Source organism: Anoplolepis gracilipes, chromosome 17, assembly GCF_047496725.1.
Source record: "Anoplolepis gracilipes chromosome 17, ASM4749672v1, whole genome shotgun sequence".
Lineage (NCBI taxonomy): Eukaryota > Metazoa > Arthropoda > Insecta > Hymenoptera > Formicidae > Anoplolepis > Anoplolepis gracilipes.
Window position 1 is genome coordinate 5398877 of NC_132986.1, and position 26413 is coordinate 5425289.

Below are 26413 nucleotides of genomic sequence, written 5' to 3' on the forward strand. Positions count from 1 at the left end.
GAAAAGGAAAAAAATAATACTGCCTATTATAATGTAGATATATTCAAAAATATTCCGTGCATATATTTTTTCGCTCAAAATGCTTTTGTCGTTCAAAATGTTTTTTTTATACACTAAATTACGATCATCATCACAGTATTTATCAGTTTATTCGATTAAAGATTTATTTTTATTTACTGAAATTATTTCTGTTACTTGGTATATTTAAAATTGAAGCGTGAAATTGATGTTGCTATGGATTTCTGTCTTGCAAGGCAATTGTGCAAATATAATATAATGTAGATTATTTATAATGTAAATTATTTAAAACGAAGTTAAATTTAATGAAATAAAACTATTAGGAGAAGATTGACGCGAACAAGTTTTATTAAATTGACAGCATTTATAAATATATATGAAATTACCTGAAGTTTATTATTATTATATGTATATTTTATTAAGAGTTTTAATTTACGTTTTCAAGATTTAATTCGTGCGCCTAATTAATTTATAATTTGGACAATGATGTCGTTCATTTTACAAAAAATTCTTGACATCTTCTAGAAGACCTGTTATAGTTTGTTTTCAAAATAAGATAAAGAATTTAAGCAGCTACAATAAAAAGTCCTTGTATCCACTCTTCATTAAACCGTGATAAATATTAAGTTTGTCTCATCATAATTTTATCGCGAACTCTGCTAGCGTAAGACTACCAGTATTCTACGAGAAATACAATTTCACAGCTGTTAAACGCAGCTCGCTCGAGAATGTCGGCATCAGGCTTTTCCCTCGAAAACATGCCTCGCACGAGAAGATGAACCTTAATTTTGCGTTGGACGCAAAACACGCGTATGTCCGTCTCTTAATCTAATAGCGTGAATTCCAGGGACTTTTACTGTCGTGATTCATCGCAGACGACCGCCATTGCTTTACGTTGTTTTTGACGCGTCACTAAATAGGCATGTCTAAAAGCAGGGTGATCATCAACAGTTACGATGACAATTTTATAGTGAATTGTCATTTATTCATGACTGGTATATGTCGTGCATTATTTGAAAATTATATTAATTATTGTATTTTATTTTTTTCAACATTTTTATGAATAATATAGAGAACAGCACAAAATTATAAAGTTATAGCTAATTTCAATTTTATTTCATATATGAGTGGTTATTTTATTTGTGGAAAAATCAACACATGTAATAGCGAGTTATATGTGATTGAAAATTATAATTTAATAAGATTGATGATATTAAATCAGACGTGGCCGAAAATCGTAATAAAATAGTGGGAGATAAACCCCAGAGTTTCTGTACCTGCGCGCAAATAAATCGAACTCGCCGTTAATTGCAATTGCAACGAAATTGATTCCGCCCGGTTCATTCCATTTATTCGGCGTTATATAAAATATAGTAATTATAAGCACCGTGTGACATCGACGTTTTAATTATCAAATTTTACATTGGGTTCCGTCAATATTTCGGGAGATATTTGAATCGCGGGCTTGTCACTTTCAATAAAAGCACGCCAACGAATAAATAGTGAATTACGTGCGTTCGTCTCGCGTTTTCGGTCCCGATGTAAAATATTCGCGACGAATTATTCGTAATCTGCTTACGGTAACACGCGATCGGGGCTTCTGGGACAATCTGTAAAGATTAATGGTACGAAACGTCGCGTCTGCGTGATCGATTCACTCATCGTGATGAGTTTGCATTAGGGCGACCAGTTTTAACGCGACGTCGCGACGCTGACGGCCGTAAACATATGAGGGTTGCATGGCAATAATTTTGAGCCATAAAAGTGGAGGCTCAGGCCTACCAAAGGGAGTGACTTAGGCTCGTACCGACGTTAACTTGGATCATTACCGTTTTACTGATCTCAAACGGTCACCAACGAATATTTAACAGCAACGAAAATCGACCAGACGAACCATGTTGTTTAATCGATGATTCCCCGCAATTCTTTACATGTACTCGTATGTATATTATATTACACCGCAGCTAGCAGGAAAATTTATGCATCTTTTATATGTTCGAGTGCAATATCAGATAGCACTCTCTATGAGTTATATCTCTTTAGTTTATAGATCGCGATTGTAACTTTGATGAGACAAAATTGTGTAGGTATATTATGGCTTTAAAATTTAATTAAACTCTTCTGGAATGGCGCATTGTATCAGACGAGGGGTTGCTATCATTACATTGCTAGTATATGAAAGATAATATATTTATTGCTTCAACGTCGACAGACTAATATAAAATATCTTTCAAAACCCAATCGATGCTCATGTATAATGTGGAAGAATTGATGATATTCAATCTCTTGTTTTTATTTTTATTATTTAAATATATGATATGAGTCAGAAATTTTATGAATGCATTATTATTATGTAGAGTTAAATTATTTTATTCATTAAAATTCCTTATTAATATTATTCTTTTATACGTTACATATTTTTTACAAAATATAACAATATGAAACATAGCAGATAATAAATTTTTCATATTTTTTTAATAGAACATAATAAAATTTAATTATTTTAAAGCAGGATTAAAATATATGTTTTACATGTTTTAATATAACAAATATAAAGAGAATATAAAAAAAATAATATATTGATGATTAATCGAAAATCACAGTTTAAGAATGTGCGACTAATAGAAGTTTTAAATATAATAGCGCGCAAGAATAAAAATCATGCGTTTAATATTCATATTCTAAAAAAGGGTGTGTGTAATATTTAAAAATAATTCGTGATCGTGCGAGAGATGGGCGGTATAAACCTTAAACGGTTAAGAGCCTGATATATTTAATTAAGTGTCATAAATGAACAGAGTCCGTCACGGTGGACTCGGAAAACTGTGACATTTCCGGCACGCCATGGAATTACAGAGCGAGAGATCGCTGTTCGTGCGTGCATCGCACGAATTAATTTTCCGTCGTCGTAAAGCTTCCCATTATTTTAATAGCCACCGTCCGTAGGAGGCGACGATAAACTTTCGCTATGCAGGATTACGCGATGCGCGCACGTGTCTCATTCGAAGGAAACGCGCAGACTGCATCGGAAGTCGCGTTAGCGTTCGTAAAGAGAACTCGCTTTCACTCTCTCTCTCTCTCTCTCTCTCTCTCGATAGAAGCGGCGAGAACGGTGAGTCGACATGAAGGGATGGAACAGGATGATAAAGGGCGGCGAGGGGTGCGCGCAATAGTACGGGGTGCGTGAAGGACGGGCGAGGTATAGGCGAACCGGAGAAATGGCCCGGCTTAATCCTCGCACGCACTTACGCGGCGACATGGCGCGACGCGGAAAACGCGTCCGTCGTCTCGCAGCGGCTCGCGCGCGAGAACTCGGGATCGGGCTCGTTTCTCCTGGGTATAATGCCCACGAAATAGCCCCTTTAGTATGATATACGTATCACTTACGCGGCGCGATAATGAAAAGATTTGCCGGTTCTTTATGACTTCCGCGCAACGGCTAACAGGATCGTTCGTTTCCCTGTCGGAGGTCTCCTCGGCCTTTCCCCGCGTAATTTTCCTTCTTGGATTTTCTGGATTTTCTATTTTGCCGCATTCGATTAACATCGTCATAACGCCTGCATATCATTATTGATACTTTATATGTATGTGAGTGATGGTGTTGAACTCTTTTTGTAAAAAAAAATAGGAAGACACAATCTTCAATCGAAATATTAATAGTTGCATCTTTCAATAAATCTTAATAAGATAAATTTCATTAGCCATTAAACTCGTAAAATTACAGATATATTTGTTTTCTTAATCAAGAGTTTCAAACTCCTAACTCTTTCCACATATTTCTTTTCTAGATATCGGAATAAAAAGTATAAAAAAAATAAGATAGTGAAAGTTTTGCGAGCGCGACTTTCTAAACGATACTAAGTTACCGGGTGCTTTAGTAAATTATGTTGCCGGCACGGCACGAGATTCTCGATTGTGTAACCAGTAAGCGGATCGTTTTGCGAAAGCGCTACAGAAATGGCTGATGTACACTCTCGCCGTTCTACGAAGCGGATCGTTTCTATACACCCGGGGCGACTTTGTAGCATCGCTGGGGCGTTTAACAAGTCCAGAACGACGAATTGTGGGCGGTTGCGAGTGAGTTAGGGCGACGTTTTGGGGAATCGAGCCGAGTAAGCGTATCGCGTATCAGCCAGCAGTTACGCGAATGAGCGATGCTGGGAAAACATCGTTCTTTATGTGTGTGTGTGTGTGTATGCGTGTGCTTATTACTCTATTTTACCACACGCACTAAATCTTACTTAAAATCTGTGCAAGAAAAGCCACATTTTTTAACTTTTTCTTTATTTTTCTCACTGTAATTTATGAAACCAATTGTTTTTTTGACGTGAAAACAAACATAATTTTATCATGATTTGTCTTCCATTAAATAGAATTTAATATTTGTATTGTTTAAACCGTAGGCTAAAATAATATATAATAATATATAATAATACAGTAATATTTCACTTTAATTGTTCAATGAATAAAGTATTCTTTTTGTAACAGTAATAACACCTCTTTAGGTGGTGTTTCCATGTGTTTATTGGCCACAAATCATCTTTTATGTATCATGTATAGTATCGTGAGAGGACTTAACTGTAGTGCATGAAGTATATATCTTGCTCTATGCTACTGTATCTCACTACCCCTCCACTATAAAATTCATTCTCTCACTCGCTCTTTTTCTGTCTCTGAAATTCACTTGGTTGCTCGCTCCCTCGCTTTATATATGTGTACGCGTGTGCCTGTCTCTCAGCTTAGCGAAGCTCCTCTCGGGGCTTATACTCTATTTCCATGACACCCTCTCCTTGTCTCGTAACCGTGCGCGTCCCGGTAACGAGCCCGCCGTACTGTCGAGGAGGAAAAAGATTGGATTCCCGAGAATCTCGAGAGAAGAATTTTTTAATACGCGTACATAAACGTTTCGCATCGAGGTGCGCGACGCGTTCCGACGACGTAAAAATGTTCTTTATGCGAGAGGCTTTTCGGTCACGAAATGTCGAACGAAATGCGAGCGCGTTCTGAAATCAAGAACAACATTCAAAATACGAGTTTCCTGACGTACTACAATTAACACAAGTACTAACAATTTCAATGCAATTTTATCGTAATGCAGTACAAAGTATACTTAATATAGCCTATCGTAAAACAACATTTATTTAATATTGCATATCATATTTGTCTACAACAGTATTATTTTTATTTTTATTATGGCGTATGTGTCAATTCTTTAATATATCTATTTAATAGGAAAAATTTATAATAAGATAATATTTTTTTGTATAAAAAACCGTGAATATAAATTTAAATGTCTCAATAATATTTAAGATATTAATAAATTAAAGCGACAATCAAAAATTGTTTCGGCACTACACAATCGAGATATTTATTTAACTGCAGCATTGATCGATACCTCATTCGTCACATTGCTAGGAAATAATGTAGCAACATCGAATCAACTCGCAAAAAACAGAAATGGCAGAACGTAGGAATGCAGGCGAATTTTAAAAGGGTCGCGATCCTTTTCGACTGCCGACTGTGCATGTCTGAATTGTCGACAGAGAGGGGAAGAGAGAGAGAGAAAGAATTTTTCCAGATACTTTCGCGGGATGAAGGCACCTCCCGTTTTGGCCGACTGCAAGGAAACCTTGCGATACTTGCCGTCACAGAGGATAAGAGAAACGATCGTTAAAAGCCGCTGTCATCGCACTCGTCAGTGTTTTCGTTTTCAAGGAGGATTTCTTAGTGTGTAGGAAGACTGGCATAATATAAGTTGGAGCGAAATTGGTGATTGATTCAACGTATATCAGAACGAGAGATTTAAAAAGAGATAAGTAGTCTGATTTTTTTCTAGTAATTGATGTCCAGAGAAGACTAGCGTTGAAATGTTTGAAAATCTTGAGAAAAGGAGAAATAGAATTTAAGATTTGCTTAAAATGGTTGGTTTAGTTAAGATTATTTTTTTATTCATTGCTACTTGATTTAACTTTAATTAAACTAGATTTAAGCATTCCTCAAAGAAAGATTATATCAACCAGTCAAGATTAATGAGGTTATAATTTTAGGCAATCGGTATCTTCGTATTAACACTTTTTTTAATGTGGTTTAAAAATTCATTTTGACGAAATTTCGTTTGACGCTGGATAAGATTGAAAGAGCGAAAGAAACGTAAGAACTCAGTTAAGTTGTTTCAATCGTAGACTTGCATACGATTAATTACTGAAATAATTGCAGACACGAAGACTATTTACATTTGCGTTACCGGAATGTTGTTTGGCGTGGATATATTTGTCGGAACTTGTGTCTTTGGATACACGAAACATAATATACGGGGATAGTTACGGTCCTGACTAAACATATATTATGTTATGTGTAAGTGCGTCGTTGTGTAAATCTATCGTATAATATAATGCGGTGAGTATACATGAGAAACGCGCTTCGCGAAAAATAAATTCAGTTTATCTTTAATTAATCGATGACACTTAACTATCGTGGTGCAGTATTATACGATGATCGATTGAAAATTATATGTAAATATCCGCGTATTTTTTATGTATTAATATCAGTAAAAATAACTGCATTCAATGAATTCTTTAATCTATTTTTTTAATCCACAAGATGAGAAAGAGAATCACAAAAAACATTATACTGTTTGTACATATAATATATGAAAGTTTAATTTCAATTTCTTGAATTGATACAGGAGTTAACAGAGAAATTTTTATTCTCTCTTGAATATAAGGCACGCTTTATTTTAACAGTATTTTCATTTCAAATTCTCCGCGTCAACCAAGATTTTATTTTCGCTCTTTCCTACGACGCGAGACATGGCCGATTTATTCCTTCGTCGTTGGAATCACACAGCACGTTGAAATCACACAGTCATACGATAAATAAAATAAAATCCGTAGGGAAAAGGGTACACGAAAAACGACGAGTTCGCTACGGCTCGTCGCGATCTACGCGTGGCACACGCGCAAATGCCTACGGTGGTTTCGCGCCTGTCACGTAGACGGTGTTTAAATTGGGCGCAGAAAAACGCGACCGGCAACACACACGCGGTCCTGCGTGCCGAAATTTTTCTTTTGTGACGCCTATTTCTCGTCGACTCTCTACAAAATGACTCATTATCGTCGCCGCTCAAAATAAACTTTTGTATTTTTTAATTGTTACGCTCTAGACTACTCTAGCTCTAGGAACTATATATAGTAAATATGCATAAATTATTTACAACACAGATTATAACATAAGACAGTAGATTGAAATGATAAATAATTTAAGATTAGAAGTGCTATTTTTTCTCTCTCTCTCCCTTTTTCTCTCTTTTCACTTTGTGATTGTACAAGATATAAACAGAAAAAAAGAACTTATTGTCAAATTTTAATCAGGGTTAATTAAATTATCAATCGTGTAATTATGATTTTTTTTTTTTACATATATGCGAGAAATATAAAATACAATCGAGAAATTCTTTACCAATTATTTAGTATTAGTTTAGATCTCTTTTGATTACATAAAATAATATACAAATAACACTTTAATGATATTTTGTGTAAAATGGCGGAAAATTATCCGAGCAATTCCGCTTTCTGCGGGCAGAAAATGATTGGCGGAAATGAACCGCGTCTTTGGCGCCGGTTAGAGGAGAAAGCAGGCCTCGTTAATTGCGCCCTTGACTTTAAATATTTTGACGTGCCCGAAATTTGGTCGCTCGTGTCGCCAGACACCACGTCACCGAATTGCACAAATATTTACGACCATCTTTTCCTCGGTGTGCAAATCTTCTCGGGTTTGAATGCTGCTGCGCGTTACACGATGTTTAAAAGATTTTCATTTTTTTTTCGTATTAAAATAAAATTAAACGAAACCTCATGACGAGAGAAGAATGGCCGGCATGAAAAATCACCGTTCGCCTTCTTGCGAAGAAAGGATATTACGAATGTTACGCTCCTCTTGCTGGAATCGTAAATCTTCCCGCGCCGCCGCTGAGTTTTGCGAGATTTTACAAGACACCAACTCGGCTGCTTGCTTAAGACCGACAATTCTTCCTTGACCGATGAGCCCTTGATTCCTTGTACACTATTGGACGTGATTTTTATTTCTGTATGAAAAGTGTTGGTGTGCCAAGAAATAATTGATGTATTTTACAAAAACACATTTTTAGGTATTCATAATATATTTATGTTACATATTATTTCGTTATTTTATAATTCGTTACAACATTTTATTGATATAACCATCTACTGTCCATTGCTGTTTATATATCACAATAGACGTTTTTTCTACTAAAATCTTTCCTGCTGACAAAAATCTCCCAAGCGATATTAGCTTTCATGGTCAACGTCGCCAATATCCGAAAATTTTTCAATAAAATAATACTCGAGCGTGTCGATTAAGAGCTAATTGATTTCGAGTGTAAATCTAATGTGTAGGTAAGGTTTTTTTTTGAACGGCGTCTCCACTGTTTCGACTGGGGTTGCGGTTACCACGGGGTTGCAAGCAGTGCTTGCAGACGAAAGCGGTTGTTGCCACTAAATTTACGGCGAGAGGGCTAACCTTCCTCTTTTCTTACGGTTTCTCACTCGTATTTCTCCGCTCCTCTCGCCGTTAATGAGTCCCGATCGTACGGCGCCATATGTTTCCCCGGCGATGCTGTTTGTTTTTTGAGGGGGAGGAGAAAAGCGGGCTTTTACGCGCCGACCGTATCTCTCGGCGTTGACGTTCCGAATCCGCGTGTAAAATGTAACTTAACCGCTTTAACTACACACGCGTCCGCGGTTGGACTGCCATTAAATGCTCGATATTTTCGGGTTTATGTTATATTCATACGTCGACAATGGATGGACGTGCAGTGTGGGAAATTTCATCGGCGCACGAAATACACACAGATAAGCAAACAGATATCCGCTGGATATGGGCGATGATGGGAAATCAATCATTCGATTGATGCAAACGCGTTTATTGTTCGCGAGGGCGAGGTTACTCTATAAAAATTTTATCGGCATAACTGTCGTCATGTGCATGAGGACATTGTTGACCCTTATTGCATCGTCCAAATTTTAATTGGTTAGAGCTCGCTTCCAGAGAATCTAAATTTCGCCGTGTTCCTTTGACTGCGCCCAAAAGAAAAAAAAAAAGAAACTTTTAGTTTGTGACATTTCCTCGAGTAACGTATTTTGGCTGCAATTTTTGACATAAGAAAGTTTGTATTACGTACCGCAGATAAAATTTGCCAAGCAGATTGAATTTGAATCGCAATCTTCATCTCTTTTGCAGTAACCTTTTCCTTTTTGATTACCAGCTTCCTTTCTTCCTTTGTCGGGAAGATGTAAAGTCAGAATGTCCGACTCGCTCTTCTTTTAAAACACACATTAATATTATCATTATTAATATTATCGTAGAACACACTGATTCACAAAAAACAAAACAAAAAAAAAAAAAAAAAAAAATAATTGTTTTTAAAATGCAATATTATGACAAAAGATAACAAAGTTATGATAATACACGAGATGTGTGCTAAATGATGTGATTAATTACTCACGGAGCTGGAATCGTCTGTGCTGAAATCGTCTATATCGATCACCCGAATATCCGATTTTCCCTATGATGGAACGATCAAGTAAAATTAGCACATAATCACGGTGTAATACTACAGTTTTCACTACCCGTCTATTTGACAAGATGATTCGCCGTACCTTATCCTTTATGATACATGGATGATACGCGGCCGAAACGGCGCATATTAACAATACGAAGAGAAAAAGTCGATTCATGTTGGGTTATGCGCTTAAGAGAATCGCAGTTTCACGACATGGAAGCGCACTTTTATACCCTAGGTCTTAAAGCGCTCGTTATGAAATTGTTCTATCAGCGCGTCCTTATCAAATCGTCGTTAAAGTGTGCGCCTTTAAAATGGATCGTTGAAACTTTTCTTAACTCGAGCGGAAATTATGTAAACGTGACTGATTTCCGACGCAGCACTATCCGCAAGATTTGTCGTTTATTTATCTAAATTAGAAAAAATAAATAGATCGTAAAATAATGTGTGTCAGAGCGACGTTTCGTAATTATTTAGTGCGAAGAAAAACAAATCTTTGTTATTTCAATTTTACGACAACTTTAAGGTGATTTAGTTACCTTTTATCAATGTAAAAATATTTTATTTTTACTAAAGCTTTTGTATCAAGTTTAGTCAACAGAAGCATTATTAATTTTCGATATTTAAAGTAAACATTAAGAATAAAATAAAAAAAAACCAATGTTACTATAAAAGTAATACTAACAGTTATTATATTTTATAGCGGAAAATTTTAGAAAAGCAGATTGAACAAGCTGTCTTCCTACTTGTTTCAGAATATATTTCATCGATTATTTTGAAGCGTTACGATCGCATTGCCTCGTAGACCAATGTCTATGTATTCTTATTCGATTTCCTAGTATGTATACTTTCTTTTTCCTCTTGAGCGATATATATTTTCAGCTTCTCTTCGGGTCCTCGGAGACAGAGAGGATACTTACTGCGCATTTTCCGCAGAATACCACGCTATCTTCCATAAAATAAGAAATACGAGATACTCCCGTTTTCCTGTGCTCGAGGAGGTTCGATTCCCCGTGCGCAGTATGCATTTTCGTGTTCTTGCGCGGCTGAGTATGTAGCAATACGGTTGTGACTTTCCATCAAGGAGATCAACTTTAATGATCAACAACAAGCTTAGTAATCGTCTTTTATTTTCGTGTCTGCGAATGAAAGCACATGGAAGGAAAACGATCGTAATTATGTTAGGATTGAAACTTTTAATCAGCTGCCATTATTTTATCAACAAGATACGTTGTGGTTATTGCAAAAACGTAAAGGACGCGGAAAATGCGCGAACGAGTAAAATCATATGGTAAAGTAACGCTCCTTCTTATTGTTTGTAGTCGCGTTCGGATAATTATTGCGTGCCCATTAGTACTTGAGCTCGCGCGTTCGCTTATTATGTGAATAATCAAAGATGTTTTCAGCCGTCGAGGAAATGGCCACATTAGGAAATTGCACGCTCCGTACCGCGCATATCGTTATTTTCGCTACCTCGTTATCTGTCTTTGAAAGAGCTCTTTCATTCGCGTCGATATATGCGCGTATTCGTGCTTGTTGGAGAAATCCACCATATGTTTGCTTCGAATGTGAGATCATTAATATTTTGCTCTTGTTACATCACTAGTTGAGAAATAAAATATCATGAAAGAAGATTTATTATTGTATCTTTTAGTAATCTTAAGTGATCCTTTAAATATTCATAATTACGTATGGATGATATTAAAATTACCTACATATATAGTTGCATATTAAAAGATTACGTGGTTCTGATGTAAGAATTGTTATAAATTGTTTATAAAAATATTTGTGAGCATATTTTTATTAGAAAGACATAAAACACAGAAAAAAATCGAGAATTTATATAAATGAGGAACATTGAGAAGATCGAAAACCACATTGCAAAAATTTCAAACCTTTTTTTCTTTTAAGAAATATTTTGTATTTCACTAAGTGTCTCCATTATCGTGTACGCTCCGTTAATTCCTAACGCCACATACTTAAAAGCGAGGGGAGTACAGCTGTTTGCATAGCGCTGCCACTACTGTTAGCGAAGTTGTGGCGTGAAGGAGTCCAAACTGGATACGGTGTTGGAGTCCTCGACGGTCTGTCGACGTGACCGGAAGTCCTTTGTTCGCTTGATTGCCGAACAACGTGGAAACTGGTCATTAGCTTAGCAAATAATGCTCTCCCGAGTATAGTTTAACCTTTAGTTAAACATTCGCTCGCCACCGTCTATCTCATACCTTATTATGTCACTACAATAGTATAAGCAGTAATCTCACTTTAGTTAGGGGTGCGTAAATTATTAGTAAACTGAAATTTTTCATTATTCTATTAACTAAAATAACTTTGGTTGTTGAACTTTTAAATTCTCGTCGTTCTACTCTCAGGATTCTTTTTTCAGGAGAATCTGATCATTTTCTATTATTATTTCTAGCGCTATAATAAATAAGTAAGAAATTTTATCAGAGGATGCTAAAGTATTCATGAACATAATTTAATAATCTAATTTATTTGTACAGTAACAAGATGAAACATATGTGACAAGAAAGTTGATTTGTTCGAATTACCGATTGCTTTAGGAGAACAAATTGGAAATATTTCACAACAGAAGTAAACGGAACTGTGGGCTTTTCTCAATGCTGACTTCGCGGGAAAAAAATGCACGGACCAAATTAGTTGAAACAGTCACAGTCTAGACGACAGGTTGTGAATGATGAATGAACGCTGTACGTAATACTCGGAGAAAGGTAATTTTGAACTTTTCCGCGGTAAACGGAGAGTCTAGACACTCGTTTATGTACACGTGTATGTGTGTGTAAGAATAGAATACGAACACAAATCTTATAAACTTCTCTAGACATGGAGTCAAGTATCTAAAGAAGAGAAGATTACAAGCTTCTTGTTGCTCTGTCACAAATCTGTTTAATAATGTTAACTTTCGTAATTACAACAATAACGAACGAAACGTTCTGCAAGAGATATTTAATATTCTTGAAGAGATATCATATACACCTATATATATATATATATACACGTACACGATCAGTGCGTTTATCTTATATCTTAAAGTAATCCATCTACTAACCCTTTATCAATTTAAAGTTTAGTTAAATTTGATTCGCTATAATTAAAGAAAATTAAGTAAACAATAAACAAAATGGAAATAATACTTAAATGCTAAAAGTTTAATTTGCAAAGATTCTTTAGACAATCATAATATCCAAATTATTGATGATTCGTATTATTATTGAAAAAAATCTTATGAAATTTGTACAGTTAACATTTCTACTTTCTCTGTCTTTTACAAGTTTAAAGAAATTCAATGTACCATTTTGCATTCGCTTTGTGGTTGCTCATTTACATTTTCCAGAAGCACGTAGTCGCGCTTGGCTAATCTTGTTAATCGCAGCAAAAGAACGTTTTCGTGGAAGGATGGGCGAAAAAGGTGAAGCAACGATCTGATGCGTTGTCGCGCTAAACGGTCGACGTTGCACGCGAGACTAAAGGCGAGAAAAACGAATTGCAGATTCGCTCCGCGGGATCATTCGTCAGCTTCGTATATTTAGACGACGTTCTTAACACGTCGCCTTTCTCACTCCATTCTCTTTGCTCTTCTTTTTTCAGTTTCACATCGTCGAGCGAATGTCTCGCGAGAATGCAAATAAGTCGATAGCGGTATAGTTATAGTTCCGGCATCTTTTTTTTCCACACATTTTCCTTAGGTTCCACAGACTTTTGCGATCGAGTGTATGTCCGGTCTAAACGGTTCATCCGATTACCGTTCGGACAAGCGGATTACTTTTTGCGGATATCACATTTTTCACTTTGTGAAAAGCAAAAAATTATTTAACGCAGAATCGTGCTCGAGTGTGTGCATGTATCCATGCGCGCGAGCGAGTGGATATAATATACGGACGGTATATTCTCGAGCACGGTGCGCTCATGCAGTATTCATTCGAAAGCGTTTAATAACCAATACTGTCGGCGAGCGGAATGTAATATTTTTTTTATACCTGTTATATAAAAAAAAAGGAGGACGAAAAAAAAAAAAAACGATGCGAATCCGATATATCGACACGAGATACGAACGGGCTCGATTTAGTTTCACAGATTCTTTTTTTTTTTTCGAACATTATCGCGCGCCGGTCGAATGCAATCTTTATCCCGTCCTGGTCTGCTCATCAGCCGAAATAACCCGAAAATAACGCGCTTCAACTTCGATCATTGCTGCGAGATCCGGCAAATGAAGATTAATGGTAAAACTCGACACGGCCTTATTAAACGGCCCGGCCGATGAAAGATCCCGCGGAATAATTCGATATCGATATACGATATCGCCTGGTAGAATATTATTGATATTGATCGTATAGGCACGGAGCCTAACGGATGGAACGCGCGCGTGCACGCACGCACGCATGCACGCGGAATCCGTGGGAAAGCGGCTTAATTGGAGCGATTATCTCCTCGTTCACAAAGAGATAGCAACCAGCATTTCGTGATGCACTTACGTAACGATTAAATCGATATATACGCATATATCTGCAATGAGCGTGTGTCTATGTGTATTCGAGTGAGATATATAGATGGAACTAATGCGGGAAGGAGATTGGGTCTTGCGGTCGATACGACGTGCCCTCATCATGTTTAAAGCGGCCCCGACACGTGGTTGTCACCTTCCAGCGTCTCAACTTCCTAACAAGGAAGTGGCGCTTTGTCTTATGACCGGATCGATATGCGCGCTTAAAATAATGCAACTGGCATACATTAGAAACAATAATAAATTATATGCGACAATTTACGATGCAGATAAAAATTACACGAGTTTGATGTATCGATATATAAATTTTTCAAATATTTAAGATCGAATTGTAGAGGCGTGAAATATACATATAAATGACAGCAAGTAATTTATTTATTTCCTATCGTTTATATTTCACGCTTGCACTTAACTATAATTCCACTTTAAATATTTGAAAAATTATTGTATTGATTAATCGAACTTGTTTAATTTTACATCGTGAATTGTTCCTCATCTATGTCGGTTGTGTATGTACACACGCACACACACACACACACGCACACACACACACACACACACACACACACACACACACACACACACACACACACACACACACACACACACACATATATAAATTCAAATTGAATTTTTGCGACAAGTACACACTCTATCGAAGTCTAAATTACATTTCTGTAACATTTTTCCGAAGATTCCTTTATTCAAGAACGTGCCGCGCAAAATCAGATTATACGAAGCCACCCTAAGATTACCGAGTGCCGATTCGTCTTTCTTCATCGATGCCGTCGTCTTTCGGGTAACAAACCGGTCGTCTAACCGCTTCCGCCCTCGTGCTTCTCGCTCACCAAAATAATATGGACTAATTTCGCCCGGGCATCCCTCGGGAAACATCCCAGGGGAGCAATAAGGGGGTCACGGAAATACTCGGCATTGAATTCTGTCCATTTGTCCAGCCGGCTAGTTCGCGGAGAACAGCCGCGAAACTTCTAATTTCCCCATACGTCACACGTGGACAGCGTTCTGACATGGCCAATCGTGGCCCTTTCTGCTGCAATCGCTGCGAAAACACACAGGGGCTGTTTAACCCCTTCACTGCCAGTATTATCCAATCAGGAAGCTATTCTTTTTTTTACTTATAACATGCAAATACGATGAATTTATGTTCGCTACTGTTCTTTATTACGAGAAACTTGTCTCTTTGCGAAGAAATATTGTTCATTAAATACGCCAGTTTGATTCGCAGAGATATCTTCTATTTATCAAACGTACTGTAAATATCGTAAAACACATTCAAAGCCATGATAAATATACTTGACTGAGAGTTCGTAATTTAATCTGCAAAATCTTGACTGTACATGCGGTTGTCTTACGCTATTTGTAAATTTATGGCCTTATACATCACGCTTTCAGGTCTTTCCATCTTCCATACCGATATCTATAAGTACACGTTGCGTAATAACGTGTTGTATATCGTTGTGTAGTCCATTTCCGTAATGGTGCAAACTTTTCTCTGAAAGTAATTTCCTTGTTTCGAGAGTTATATCGAATATCGAGAGAGGATGGAAGATATTATAAAGAAAAATATTATTCAGAACACAAAGCAAAAAGAATTGCAAACATACAAGTGTCTTTCAAATGTGACAGATATTAGATAATTGGTTTTCTGATTCGCAGATTAATTAAATATGTATTTAAAAAAAAATTTAATATATATCTTAAAAAACGATGTGTGCATTTCAAATTTATTACAATTTGAATTTGTCTTCTTTATATTTTCAGCTTCAATTTAATTATTTAACAGATGCCGATTTCGTTTCGTCTCGGATCGACTCATGGTTAGATTCACGCGATAAGAATTTCCTTCTCTCAGTGAAAGACTGCAATCCTCCTCGTGGAAACCTTATGGGAATCTTCGCGAGTCTTCGTTGGCAAGGAAAAGGCCTGAAAGCAGCACGACGCGGATATATTTCGCTTGCGCGGCTTAAGAACACTATTCTCCCCACCGTCTAAGGCGGAAATCCTGCGCAGCGCGCCGTCGTCGAGATTCCCGAAGTGGAGTATCGTGTTCGGATGTCTTTCATGTTTTTCGCGTCGAGTTGGTCGTGTCGCGCGCGGAGCTCGAAAGAAATCGCGTACTTCACCGCGAGGTAGAATCTCTCTGTCATCGTTGAGTATTACGGATTAGAACCTAGACTTTCGGAATTGAAGACTACGTCAAAGAAAATAACTTTTTCCAGATATTATGCGTGCATCTTTTTTAAGAAATGCGAAAGTTTCTGTACAATATTTCCTATAAAATAGAACCAATCGCAGGTTCTAATAAATAATTAACATAATATGAAATATAAACTTATTTCAAAACTAACTTGATTTAATCGAATTAGAAGAAGTACATAAATTACAAGAAAATATTTAATATAAATTACATTTTAATTTAAATTTATATTATAAAGAAATATAGAAATATTTTATAAAAATAATTTTGAGTGATATTAAGGAATGTTGTATGTTATTTTTTTTTCTGAGATTAGAGTTTTTTCTATAGTAACAATATTTTATTATATATATTTAATACTTAAATATTTCAATATTTTATTAGTATCAATATATATTAATTATTTTGATTGCAAATGCAATCAATTATTGTTTCAACAATTTTGCCTAAAAATTTAATCCATATATGAAAAACGAGATAAAACGGTCACGATGAAACCACTGACAAATTTTCGCGGATAGAAAAAAATCGCGAGAGACAGTAGAATAATAAATCTTGTTACTCAGCCATTCCGACAGTAGAATTTTGCAGCGGAAAAGAAATTTCAGCACGGCGACGACGACGACGCTTTTTCTTACTCGATATAGGAAATGCGTCTAATGGAAGAGCGACGGACAGCCGCTCCGAGATGTCTTAAAGGCCATCGATTCGGCCGAATCTGTCGGATAACTTGGTAGTAAGACTTATCGCGTGTCGTAGGAACGGTCCCGAGGAGACAAGGGTCCTCCACGAGTAAGGCAGTTTGTCGAGATCCTCCGTGACAACTATCTTCTACAGGCAGTAGCCCTCTTTCTCTCTTTCTCGATAGAGACTTAGAAACCGTTCTCTCTTTCGTGTTTTTTTTTTTTTTTTTTTTTTTTTTTTATAACCGCCTCCAGTGGTCCACGTTCGGAAACGATGTGGAACGTGCGACAATGATCGAATTAATTCTTTTTGCCGATCTGAAACTTATTTGGTCAGAAACGCATCACGTTCCTGCCATCAGCACGTACGCGACTCTTGTGGATAATTCCGATAATAGACAATTGACTATTTAGCGTAATCGACTTCCGTACACCAAAAATAAAATAGCGGACATCGCTACGGCGCGTGATTGGGTCCACGTCATTTATTTTAATTTGCAGAAAACAAAGCGCGAGGATAGGAACAAAGGACAATAATTGTTTCGTTCGACCCTACGATCCTGATCTATAAATTAACGGCTCTTTCGGGCCTCTCTTCTTAATTGGGCCGCGTATTAATTCCCCTCCACGATGCAACCGCAAGGATTTATTTGCGGAGCGATGCGAAGGGGAAAGAACGGCGGTGATAAGAGAGACTCAGAAACTGGCTGGAAACGTGGAAGGACACGTGGGATTACGAGGTCTTAACTGTGCGTGCCAAAATGGACGAGGATCGCCACCCTTGACATTCTAGTGTGAGGATATCTGAAATATAATGCTCCAAAAAAATCCATACAGGCAGATCTAGATTTCTCATGACTTTATTATTTAATGAGAAATCTGTGAGCAACTTGAACCTTTCTTATATAATAAATAAAAGTATATTAAAGCTAATAAATATTTTGAATTATTATAAGTGATCTAGAGTTTCTGAAATTATTATTTCTTATTTTAAAATAACTTTTAACAAAGTTTAAATTTTGATAATTAATATAACATCGAACATTGAGTGAAAGGCAACTGCAAAGCTGAAAATTTTATTAATCTTTATAATACAATTTACAAAAATAATGTAAATTATTAAACTATATTTTATATACATGTAAGTGTTGATATTTGATTATTATTGCGATTCGATATTTCCTAATTTGATTCATATTTACGGAAATAAATGCTGCGTCGTGATATTGATGAAATATAATCGTACATTCATCCGGTTTCATTGATAGGTAATGTTGCGCTGAATCGTGCATTGGAACGTTACATTGAAACATTTACATATGTTAAAATAGGCGTTAATTGCATGTAATTTTTCGACGTGCGCAATTTGGATAACGAGCGTCGCAACCGAGTGAATATAACTGACGAGAGAAAGTAGACAAATTTGATCAACGGCTGCGACACCTTGACGTCCTATTCGTTTCCGGTTGTCGCGTCAGCTTGCTGGAAGCGGCTAATTAATAATAAGCGTTTAATTATGCGAATGGATGCCCGCTTTTGTTGATTGCGCTAGCAGATACGGACGAACATTGTCGTCCACGAGAAAAGCCTATTCGAAAGCGTATTTCATGCAGCTTCGCATTCCGTGCGTGCATTTGTATAACCGGATATACGCCACGCAGCCGTGTAACAATTGCAACATGCTACTGCAAACGCAATTATTCGTAAGCTAATATTTATCAAAGACACGTGAACACATTTATCTATGAATTTAAAAAAAAATGTTAGATAAATTCGTTGCTCTTTTTTTTAAGTTTTGGATCTTTACAAAATATTGTAAAAAATTTCAAATTACATTATTAAAATTATTATTTTTCAAATTACAATATTTACAGTACTTTAAGCTCCTTTAAACATTTTGTATATCGCAATTTATGTTTTGCATCATATTTAAATTACTCACAATTTGTTATACCAAAATTTTAACGTTTTGAATTAAAATAGTTTACATGGGTGCATCGAGTACTTGGCTGTTTTTATATATTTCGCTCTATGATATTTCTGGTATACATATACGTATAAAATAGAATACTGATTTGTATCGAATAACAGATATACCAAAAACATATCATTGTTAATTACACGACGTTTTATCGCAAAGGTTTTCAAATGATCCTGCGCATTTCTTATTGACGAAGGGAAGTTAAATAGGGGTGAATAGAAGAGGTTGCGCTGTAACGATTTAAGAGCTGCTTTGACGTATGGTTGCTCCCACGAGGTCTTTGTGAGTAAATATATCCCATCCACACAGACGCCGGATAAGAGATAAACAGCCGCGAAATTCATCTTAATTTTAGAACACGGCTCTCGTAAAGTGTAGTCCTCCAAGTGTAGTCACGATGGAGAAAATGAGGCGCGACTAATTGAATCACGTGGAATTAACGTGGTAGGTACGAGGGCGAGAAGATTAATGAAACGATTTCGCTAACAATCGCGTTCATCGGGTTCTTTTGAAAATCGTTAACGCTGTAATAATTATCCTATCAATTCGACGATTGAGAAATCGTACAAAAACATAATGTATATTCTAATATAACAATATGGTTAGTTAAAAACGTATGTTTTGACTGCATATATTGTACCTAATAATATTAATAATTATTATATTATACTAATGTACTGATATTAATGATTACTATATTGTACTTAATAAATATTAATTAATTGATTATAATCATGGATATTAAATAAACGAATTTATTAAATGTAACAGATATGTTTTTAATTCGAGATTATTACACAATATATTTAAGATACATTATATTTTTGTACGATCTGTTGATTAATTAATTCGTGCTTATTCGACTAAAATCGCGGGTAGCTTATCAACTTCCGTTTATTACCCACGAATTTGCGATTAATGGCCGCTGAATCCACATATCTGTGCCATCAACGAAGGCATACGTGGGTGGTGCGTGTATCGCGATCTCTAACCGGGCAGTCGCGATTAGGATGGAATTTTAGGGTGTGCTTCACGACGGGCGTTCGCGACGAAAACAAGAAGGGCACAAGTCGCATAGGCGGGTGCGCGATAATTAATAAACAAACTCATAGATATGCGATAAGACGTCGCGTGAGATTTACATTGGGGAGAGGAGGCTTTTGCTTTTCCCTTCGCTTATCGCCGATTAGAAACGCGAGTGTTCGCGCGAGCCCGGCGACCTTCGATCGTTGCGTTAGAGAGTAGCTTTTTATTTTACTTTCTTTCTCGGGAGTGGCCCGGCGGAGTTTAGCCGAGGGTTAAAATGTTTTCAGAGGCGCCGTGCTTCGCAGTGAAAGTCTCGTTGCATCGCGCAAAAACAAGGGTGAGTTACGAGCGAAGGGCGAAGTCCGTCTCTCTTCTTTCTGTACCCACGTTTAGCAGTCGGATAATTCAGGCGATACATTTGAATTTGCCACCATTACCCCACCAATCGCCCTACCGTATTTATCTTCGTCCTCTCGAGGGATATTTCCATTAGGTAATTATCGCGTTAACGGATAAGTCAAGTCTGAGGTCTTCTTGGTAATCGAGCTTGGTAAACTAGCTTTTTCCATATATATCTTGAGATAAATTTGTTTTTTTACAGATATTAATCGAATTAAAAATCACAGAAATTTTTGAAAATTTTATTTATTTTATTTAAAAACAAATATATATAATATAAATATATATTTTTTTATATTATATTGTATCTTATAGTGTATTGATTCATTTGTTTTTGCTTAATTTTTTTTCTTCACATATTGTTTTTATGAAAATATATTTCGAAGAAGATCCAGAATATTTTTCATCTATATTCGCGAATAATATTGTATTCATCAATGTTTTCGAAAATAATTATCTCCTTCTTGACTAATCGAGAAGAACGGTTTAGTTGATCTTTAAGCGGAAATAGCGTACGATTTAAGAGCTAAGAATCATCGTGATAATTTCCACCAAACGGAAATCATGAAATATCTCTCTCTCTCTTTCTCTCTCTCTCTCTCTCTCTCTCTCTCTCTCTCTCTCTCTCTCTTATCTTCCCAAGAGTCTTCGTGAATACGCGCGAATTACTGGTAAGGCCATATTTCTTCGATTATCGCGTGCGTGTGCATCAAGACGAGCGAAATACAGGTTTTATCATTTGCTTTGTAATTAATGCTCCGTCTACGTAATTAAGCTTCTGATTAAGTGCAAATTCCGGTGCTTCTCGCTATGAATCGGCAACGCGTTATTGCGTGATCCTCTGAACAAAAATCTCGGTCGTCGAGTAATTTTAATCTTATATATGTTGTTTCGTGCGCATAATTTAATAATTTTTCTTGTTTGATTGCAGGTAAGCGATGAACGCGATGGCCTACTTGTTGGAAGAAATTACGTGTTTCGGATCACAGTGACGTGAAATATATAATATACCCAGTGAGTCCTTTTATACGAGTAAAAGTATTTTCGTGGACGACTCGTAATTTCGCTTGTCTGGCTAACGCGCGTATCTAAGAAATGGCGCACTTTGCTATGGTTTTGCGAAGCACGATAAATTGTTCGAGTCAAATACAACGCCATTTACGTAAACACATCCACTCGTAGCATGCTGTATGTTCCGAGCACAGAGAAATATAATAAAACACAGTGAAAGATCGATACCGCGAGAAGTTAAGTGGATAACGTAATGGTCTCCGAGTTAACGCAAGAGCATCCAGAGCGACGCGATGGTAGGGCAGAGGCGCCGGAATTTCAGCCATTTTCTTCAGGATTCGCATGCGTATTTTTTCGAGAGGACCGACTATCGAGGGGTCGGTCCGGGTTTCGCGATCTCCGTGTAATCTTATTTGCAATATATCTCCGTAAGAGAAAGGTTGCGACGAGAGACCCGTCGTTTTCCAGCGAACGTACTTTATAATCTTGTGTTTCTCGCCATGTTTCCAACATTCTCGATGCCGTCGTCACAGTGTCTCTTTTTCGTTTCTTTTTTCTTTTATCAAACGTACGTACGGCGCACTTTTACGAGTTAGTGCTAGTAACAGGAACTATAAATTTCTCGTTTTATGTCGGTCGTTGAACGTTTTGTCCTTACGACTTTTCTACAACTATACGGCGAAAAAAATGTATCGACAAATAAATGCTTCACACTTTTGATAATTCCGACAATTAGGCCTATAGTTTTGATGACTTAAATTTTCGCGATCGCGAAAACCATTACCTCTTGGCGTTACAGTGGCACGGAAGCGACTTTGTCGTAAGGGTGAGTTCGAGGGACCGTTTACGCCGTCATTCCCTTATTCCGGTTTATGGTGCTTTAATTATCGACTTACTGAACTGGCATGACGATAAATCTCAGCAGCTGTTTAACTTTATGAACGGTGCAGTTGCGAAAGAGCAGCGCAACAGTTCGACGAAATTGACGTTCTCGAATTTCTTGGTTGCTCTTGATAAATTCATCGTGTCGCATTTCGAGTCGCGACGGTTGCGCACACAGTAGCCGAATAAATTATACTCGTGCTAATTTCGACGTTTGAACATTCGATGACAAATGGTGTGGCGGGAGAAGGAGAGAAGGAGAGAAGACAAGCTGCGCGATCTTAAAAATAGGATTTCTCTCCGTAGGGAAATCTAATATTTCTCTTCCGGCGCGCGCTCTTTCGCCAAAGTTCGCGATAAAAGTTAAATCGGAATTAACGAATTAAACAGTTCAACGAACGGCTTTAAATAAATCCTACGAATAAGGAGGAAAGTTCCATAATCGTCGGAAGTTCGATGACTTTTAGCAGATAGGTACCACGGAAAGATGGCGTTTTATTTGTAGATATCTTTGGCTCGTGGAAAAAATATAATATATTTAAAAAGGACGTTTTTTATACATTATATTATATATATACACAAAAGTTATTATAAATTAAATTATAATGAATAATAAGATAGATTATAAATTATAATGAATAATAAAATAGATGTTAATAGGGCATATTATTGTAAACATCAACCTGTAATGCTATAACTAATTTATTTATTTTTTTTTGTATGACAAAATTATTTAATTCTTTTTTTTTCTTTCCCTCGGTCTTTCCTCGAGTTTATCTCGCAATAAGTAACAACGACTGCTTTCTTCGAGCATCGTGAGAACCTATTCTCATTGAAAAAGGTCATTTCTCACGTCGGCCTCCTGAGGGCACTTCATTAAGATGGTCTATCAAACGACAGTCTTTCAAGCATTCCGACAAGAGACCGTTCCTCGATCTGACCTTGTCGAAGGCAGGGAACAACCGGACTCTTGAAACACGTTCACGAGCGTTTTGTAACGAAGGGCAAAAGTGTCGAGTAAGATTCTTTCCTTCGAAATTCTGATGAAGAAAATCGAGGAAAAACCGATAGAAAATGGATGAAATCGATTTTCTCGCTTTAGCGTTATTTTCTAGAAAGATTCGGTCGTTACCGAAAAACGGTTTTCTTGAACATTCTTTGTCTGAGGGACCCATGAAAACACGAAGAGACGAGCCCATGTTAACGATCTTGGCTCGACTCCTCGTGTCTAAAAGCTTTTCATCGTGAAAATATTTGACTTTGCAAATTAATGCAAATCAAAAATATTTATGTTTTATTTTTATTCATAAAATACATATAGAAATAGATGATATAAATAATTGCCAAAATGACAGGTTTTTTAACTGTATTTCTTTTTTATGCACGTTATTTTAAAATTTTTCTTTTCTTATATAAATTAATTTTGACAAAAACACGTTTAATCGTGCCGGTTTAATATTAGCTATATATATTTACGTTGACTTGTGTCGCGTCACTATTTTTTTTTTTTTTTTTGCAAACAATATCCTCGAATACGACTCTTGGTATCCGGCGTTTTATCGACTTTCAGCGAGTCGCGACGATCCGCGGAAATAGGGTCGTAAAACTTCGATACTTCCTTCCTTCCAGCTGCACGACGTTCTCGACGATTCTAGAGATAAGCCTAAAGACAATAGGGTGTGCTAGTAGGAAATGACAACCCATGGGGCTCGAAGATCTAACCCAGATTAAGGGTCGTGAAATCTTTCTTGCGTACCTTCCTCTCAACCACTCTCACCCAGACCGCTTTTCCCCGCATCATTTTAGAAACTTGGCGAATCCCCACTCACGAGAGTATCCACTCGAGTTCCCGGCCAAAACACTTGCCGAGTTACACGTTCTTTAAGGAAGGAATAAAAATCGGGGAGGGAAGAATGAGGAAGAGTGGCAGATCCTCACGTCGAATGTATCCAAATCCTCCGCGAACGAACGCAGGCACGGCGCCTATTTGGAAGTAAAGATACACGAGGTGCTCTTGAGAAAACTTATACGGTAATGGCGGGCTCGTCTCTCTCGTCTGACCGCGACGGTTTTCCCTACCTTGAAAGATTATCCCTGAATGGCGGTGTTTGCATCCCTGCATTTTGCGTGTAACGCGATGCGTAAAGTGGCAAGATAAAAACCGCGGGAACCACGGAAATGGTATCTTTGAATTGTACTTGAAAGAGTAATTGCTACAATTTTGAAGAAGAGGTCAATTGAGGAAGGATATTTTCGTCATATTGATGGTAATCCAAACTTTTTATCGCTATATAAAATTGAGGTAGAACATTAAATTCCTAATTTAAATATATGCATATAATGTCATTTTTAATAAAACTAATGAAGACTATTTTTATAAGACTACTATATCTATTTTTATCATTTTTAAAATAACTAGTTTATACGGTAAACTAGGATATGATGGCCATAGGCTGTATATTTTTTAACAATCGCTACATAGTGCGCTTTTTTAGTCACTGTCAAAGATAATCGATATTGTAAATATCGATTAATGACTAAAAAAAGCGCATTATGTATAGCGATTATTAGAAAAATTATAGCCTATGACCATCTTTTCCGTATGACCATCATATCCTAGTTTACCCTATGCATAAAATATGTTATTAAAAAAGATTTTCGCGATACATATACATGTAATTGATCGGTATGTATTTTAATACATACTGATCAGTTACCTTCTTTTTACACACACGTACGTAATATATTATACAAGTACTGATTAAAAAAATAGTGGCTGCAACGCGAGAAGAATTTAAATGTTCAATCAATATAAATGAGTCATTCAATTCTCTAATGTTGAATATAATCGCTCACAGTGTAATTTCTTTTTGTATACGCCGCCGTAATGTTTTCTCCGGAATCTCCCACGTCTACTAAATCAGCCAACACTGTAACTATGCCTAATCACTAACTGCAGTCAAACGACGCGTTAATCCACGGAGCAAAGCCGATCTCAAATCTATGCAAATACAATTACCCTTCTCTCTTTGCTGTCGAGCTCACCAGCGCCCTCGGCGTGGAGATCGGTCGGTTCTTATCAGATCGTTTCTCAGAGTATCGTGCAAACGAGGCAGGATCATCCCCGGGACTATGTTAATGCAATGGGGAGAGCTTTATCCCGTGGGATTAGCCAGGTCCGCGGAAAAGTTTTCTTTTTTCTACAAAGTTCCGAGGTACACCAAAAAGAATCGATCTCGTTTATTTATAAGTGTAACGTAGCATTGTCTTTTAAATTCCTATAAAGGGCACAAAAATGTTAAAAGTTAAATGAAATTTGTACTTTATCATTCTATAAGTTAAACATTTATTTGCAATATTTAAACAATATGAAAACATGCTCACGCATTTTTTAAGAACATCTGAATTTTTTCTAAAAAAAAAAAAAGGTCGGTTTTTTAATTTCACCAAGAAAAACTCCTTTCGAATAAAAGAAAGCACATAGAAATGTATTTTATATAAAATTTTATTATATTATTTATTATATTTTATTATAAAAATAAAAAAATTACTCTTTACTATCTAACTTTATATAAAAATTAATATTATTAAGACTCATTAAATACTTTCTATCAATACAAATTAAATTAAAAGTTTTAGATTTTTAAAATTTCTGCAGTCTTTTATTTAAATCTGTTTTGTCTCACTGCCATTTCGCTTCGATAGTGACCATTTGTGTATGCGTTGTTCTTCGGAAAATCGAGCACCGCGAATTACGGCTTTTAATCCCGAAAGTGCACTCTCGGTTTGCCGTAGATACTCTATTCAACTATCAATACGAGCCGCATATCGTGGAATTCGTGTCGTAAATCAGGTTTTAACTAAAGGCCTTCGGGTGAGTGAAGAGAGCCTCAACAAATCGATGCGCCATACTAGATCGTGTACGTCGCGACCTCGCGCGTATTTTACCTGTCAAGGAATAATGATTGTGGTGCATCACTTGTTCGACGGCTTGGATGATCAGCGTCTCGATGCGAAATGACTTAAGCTTCGTTATCCCTCTGCCGTCTCTCAGCCTTATGATAAGTTTAATTTTGATTTCTCTGAAACAACT

The 26413-nt window shown here is 36.7% G+C and overlaps 2 protein-coding genes across 11 annotated transcripts in view; one reads left to right on the plus strand and one right to left on the minus strand.

The window, feature by feature from the left end:
- The window catches only part of LOC140675269 (uncharacterized), a 337048-nt gene that overhangs the window by 158930 nt on the left and 151705 nt on the right, over positions 1-26413 (plus strand). The window lies entirely within an intron of this gene.
- On the minus strand, positions 8200-9812 carry LOC140675270 (uncharacterized). Of its 2 annotated transcripts, none has more exons than XM_072909588.1 (4): positions 9696-9812; positions 9542-9601; positions 9218-9353; positions 8200-9113 (listed from the first exon to the last, which is right to left on the minus strand). In XM_072909588.1, exons 1-4 carry the CDS (start codon positions 9771-9773, stop codon positions 8980-8982), a joined length of 408 nt encoding a protein of 135 aa, XP_072765689.1. In that variant the 5' UTR covers positions 9774-9812; the 3' UTR covers positions 8200-8979. The 2 variants fall into 2 exon arrangements, with proteins under 2 accessions (XP_072765689.1, XP_072765687.1); XM_072909586.1 differs by having other exon boundaries at positions 8202-9113; positions 9218-9356.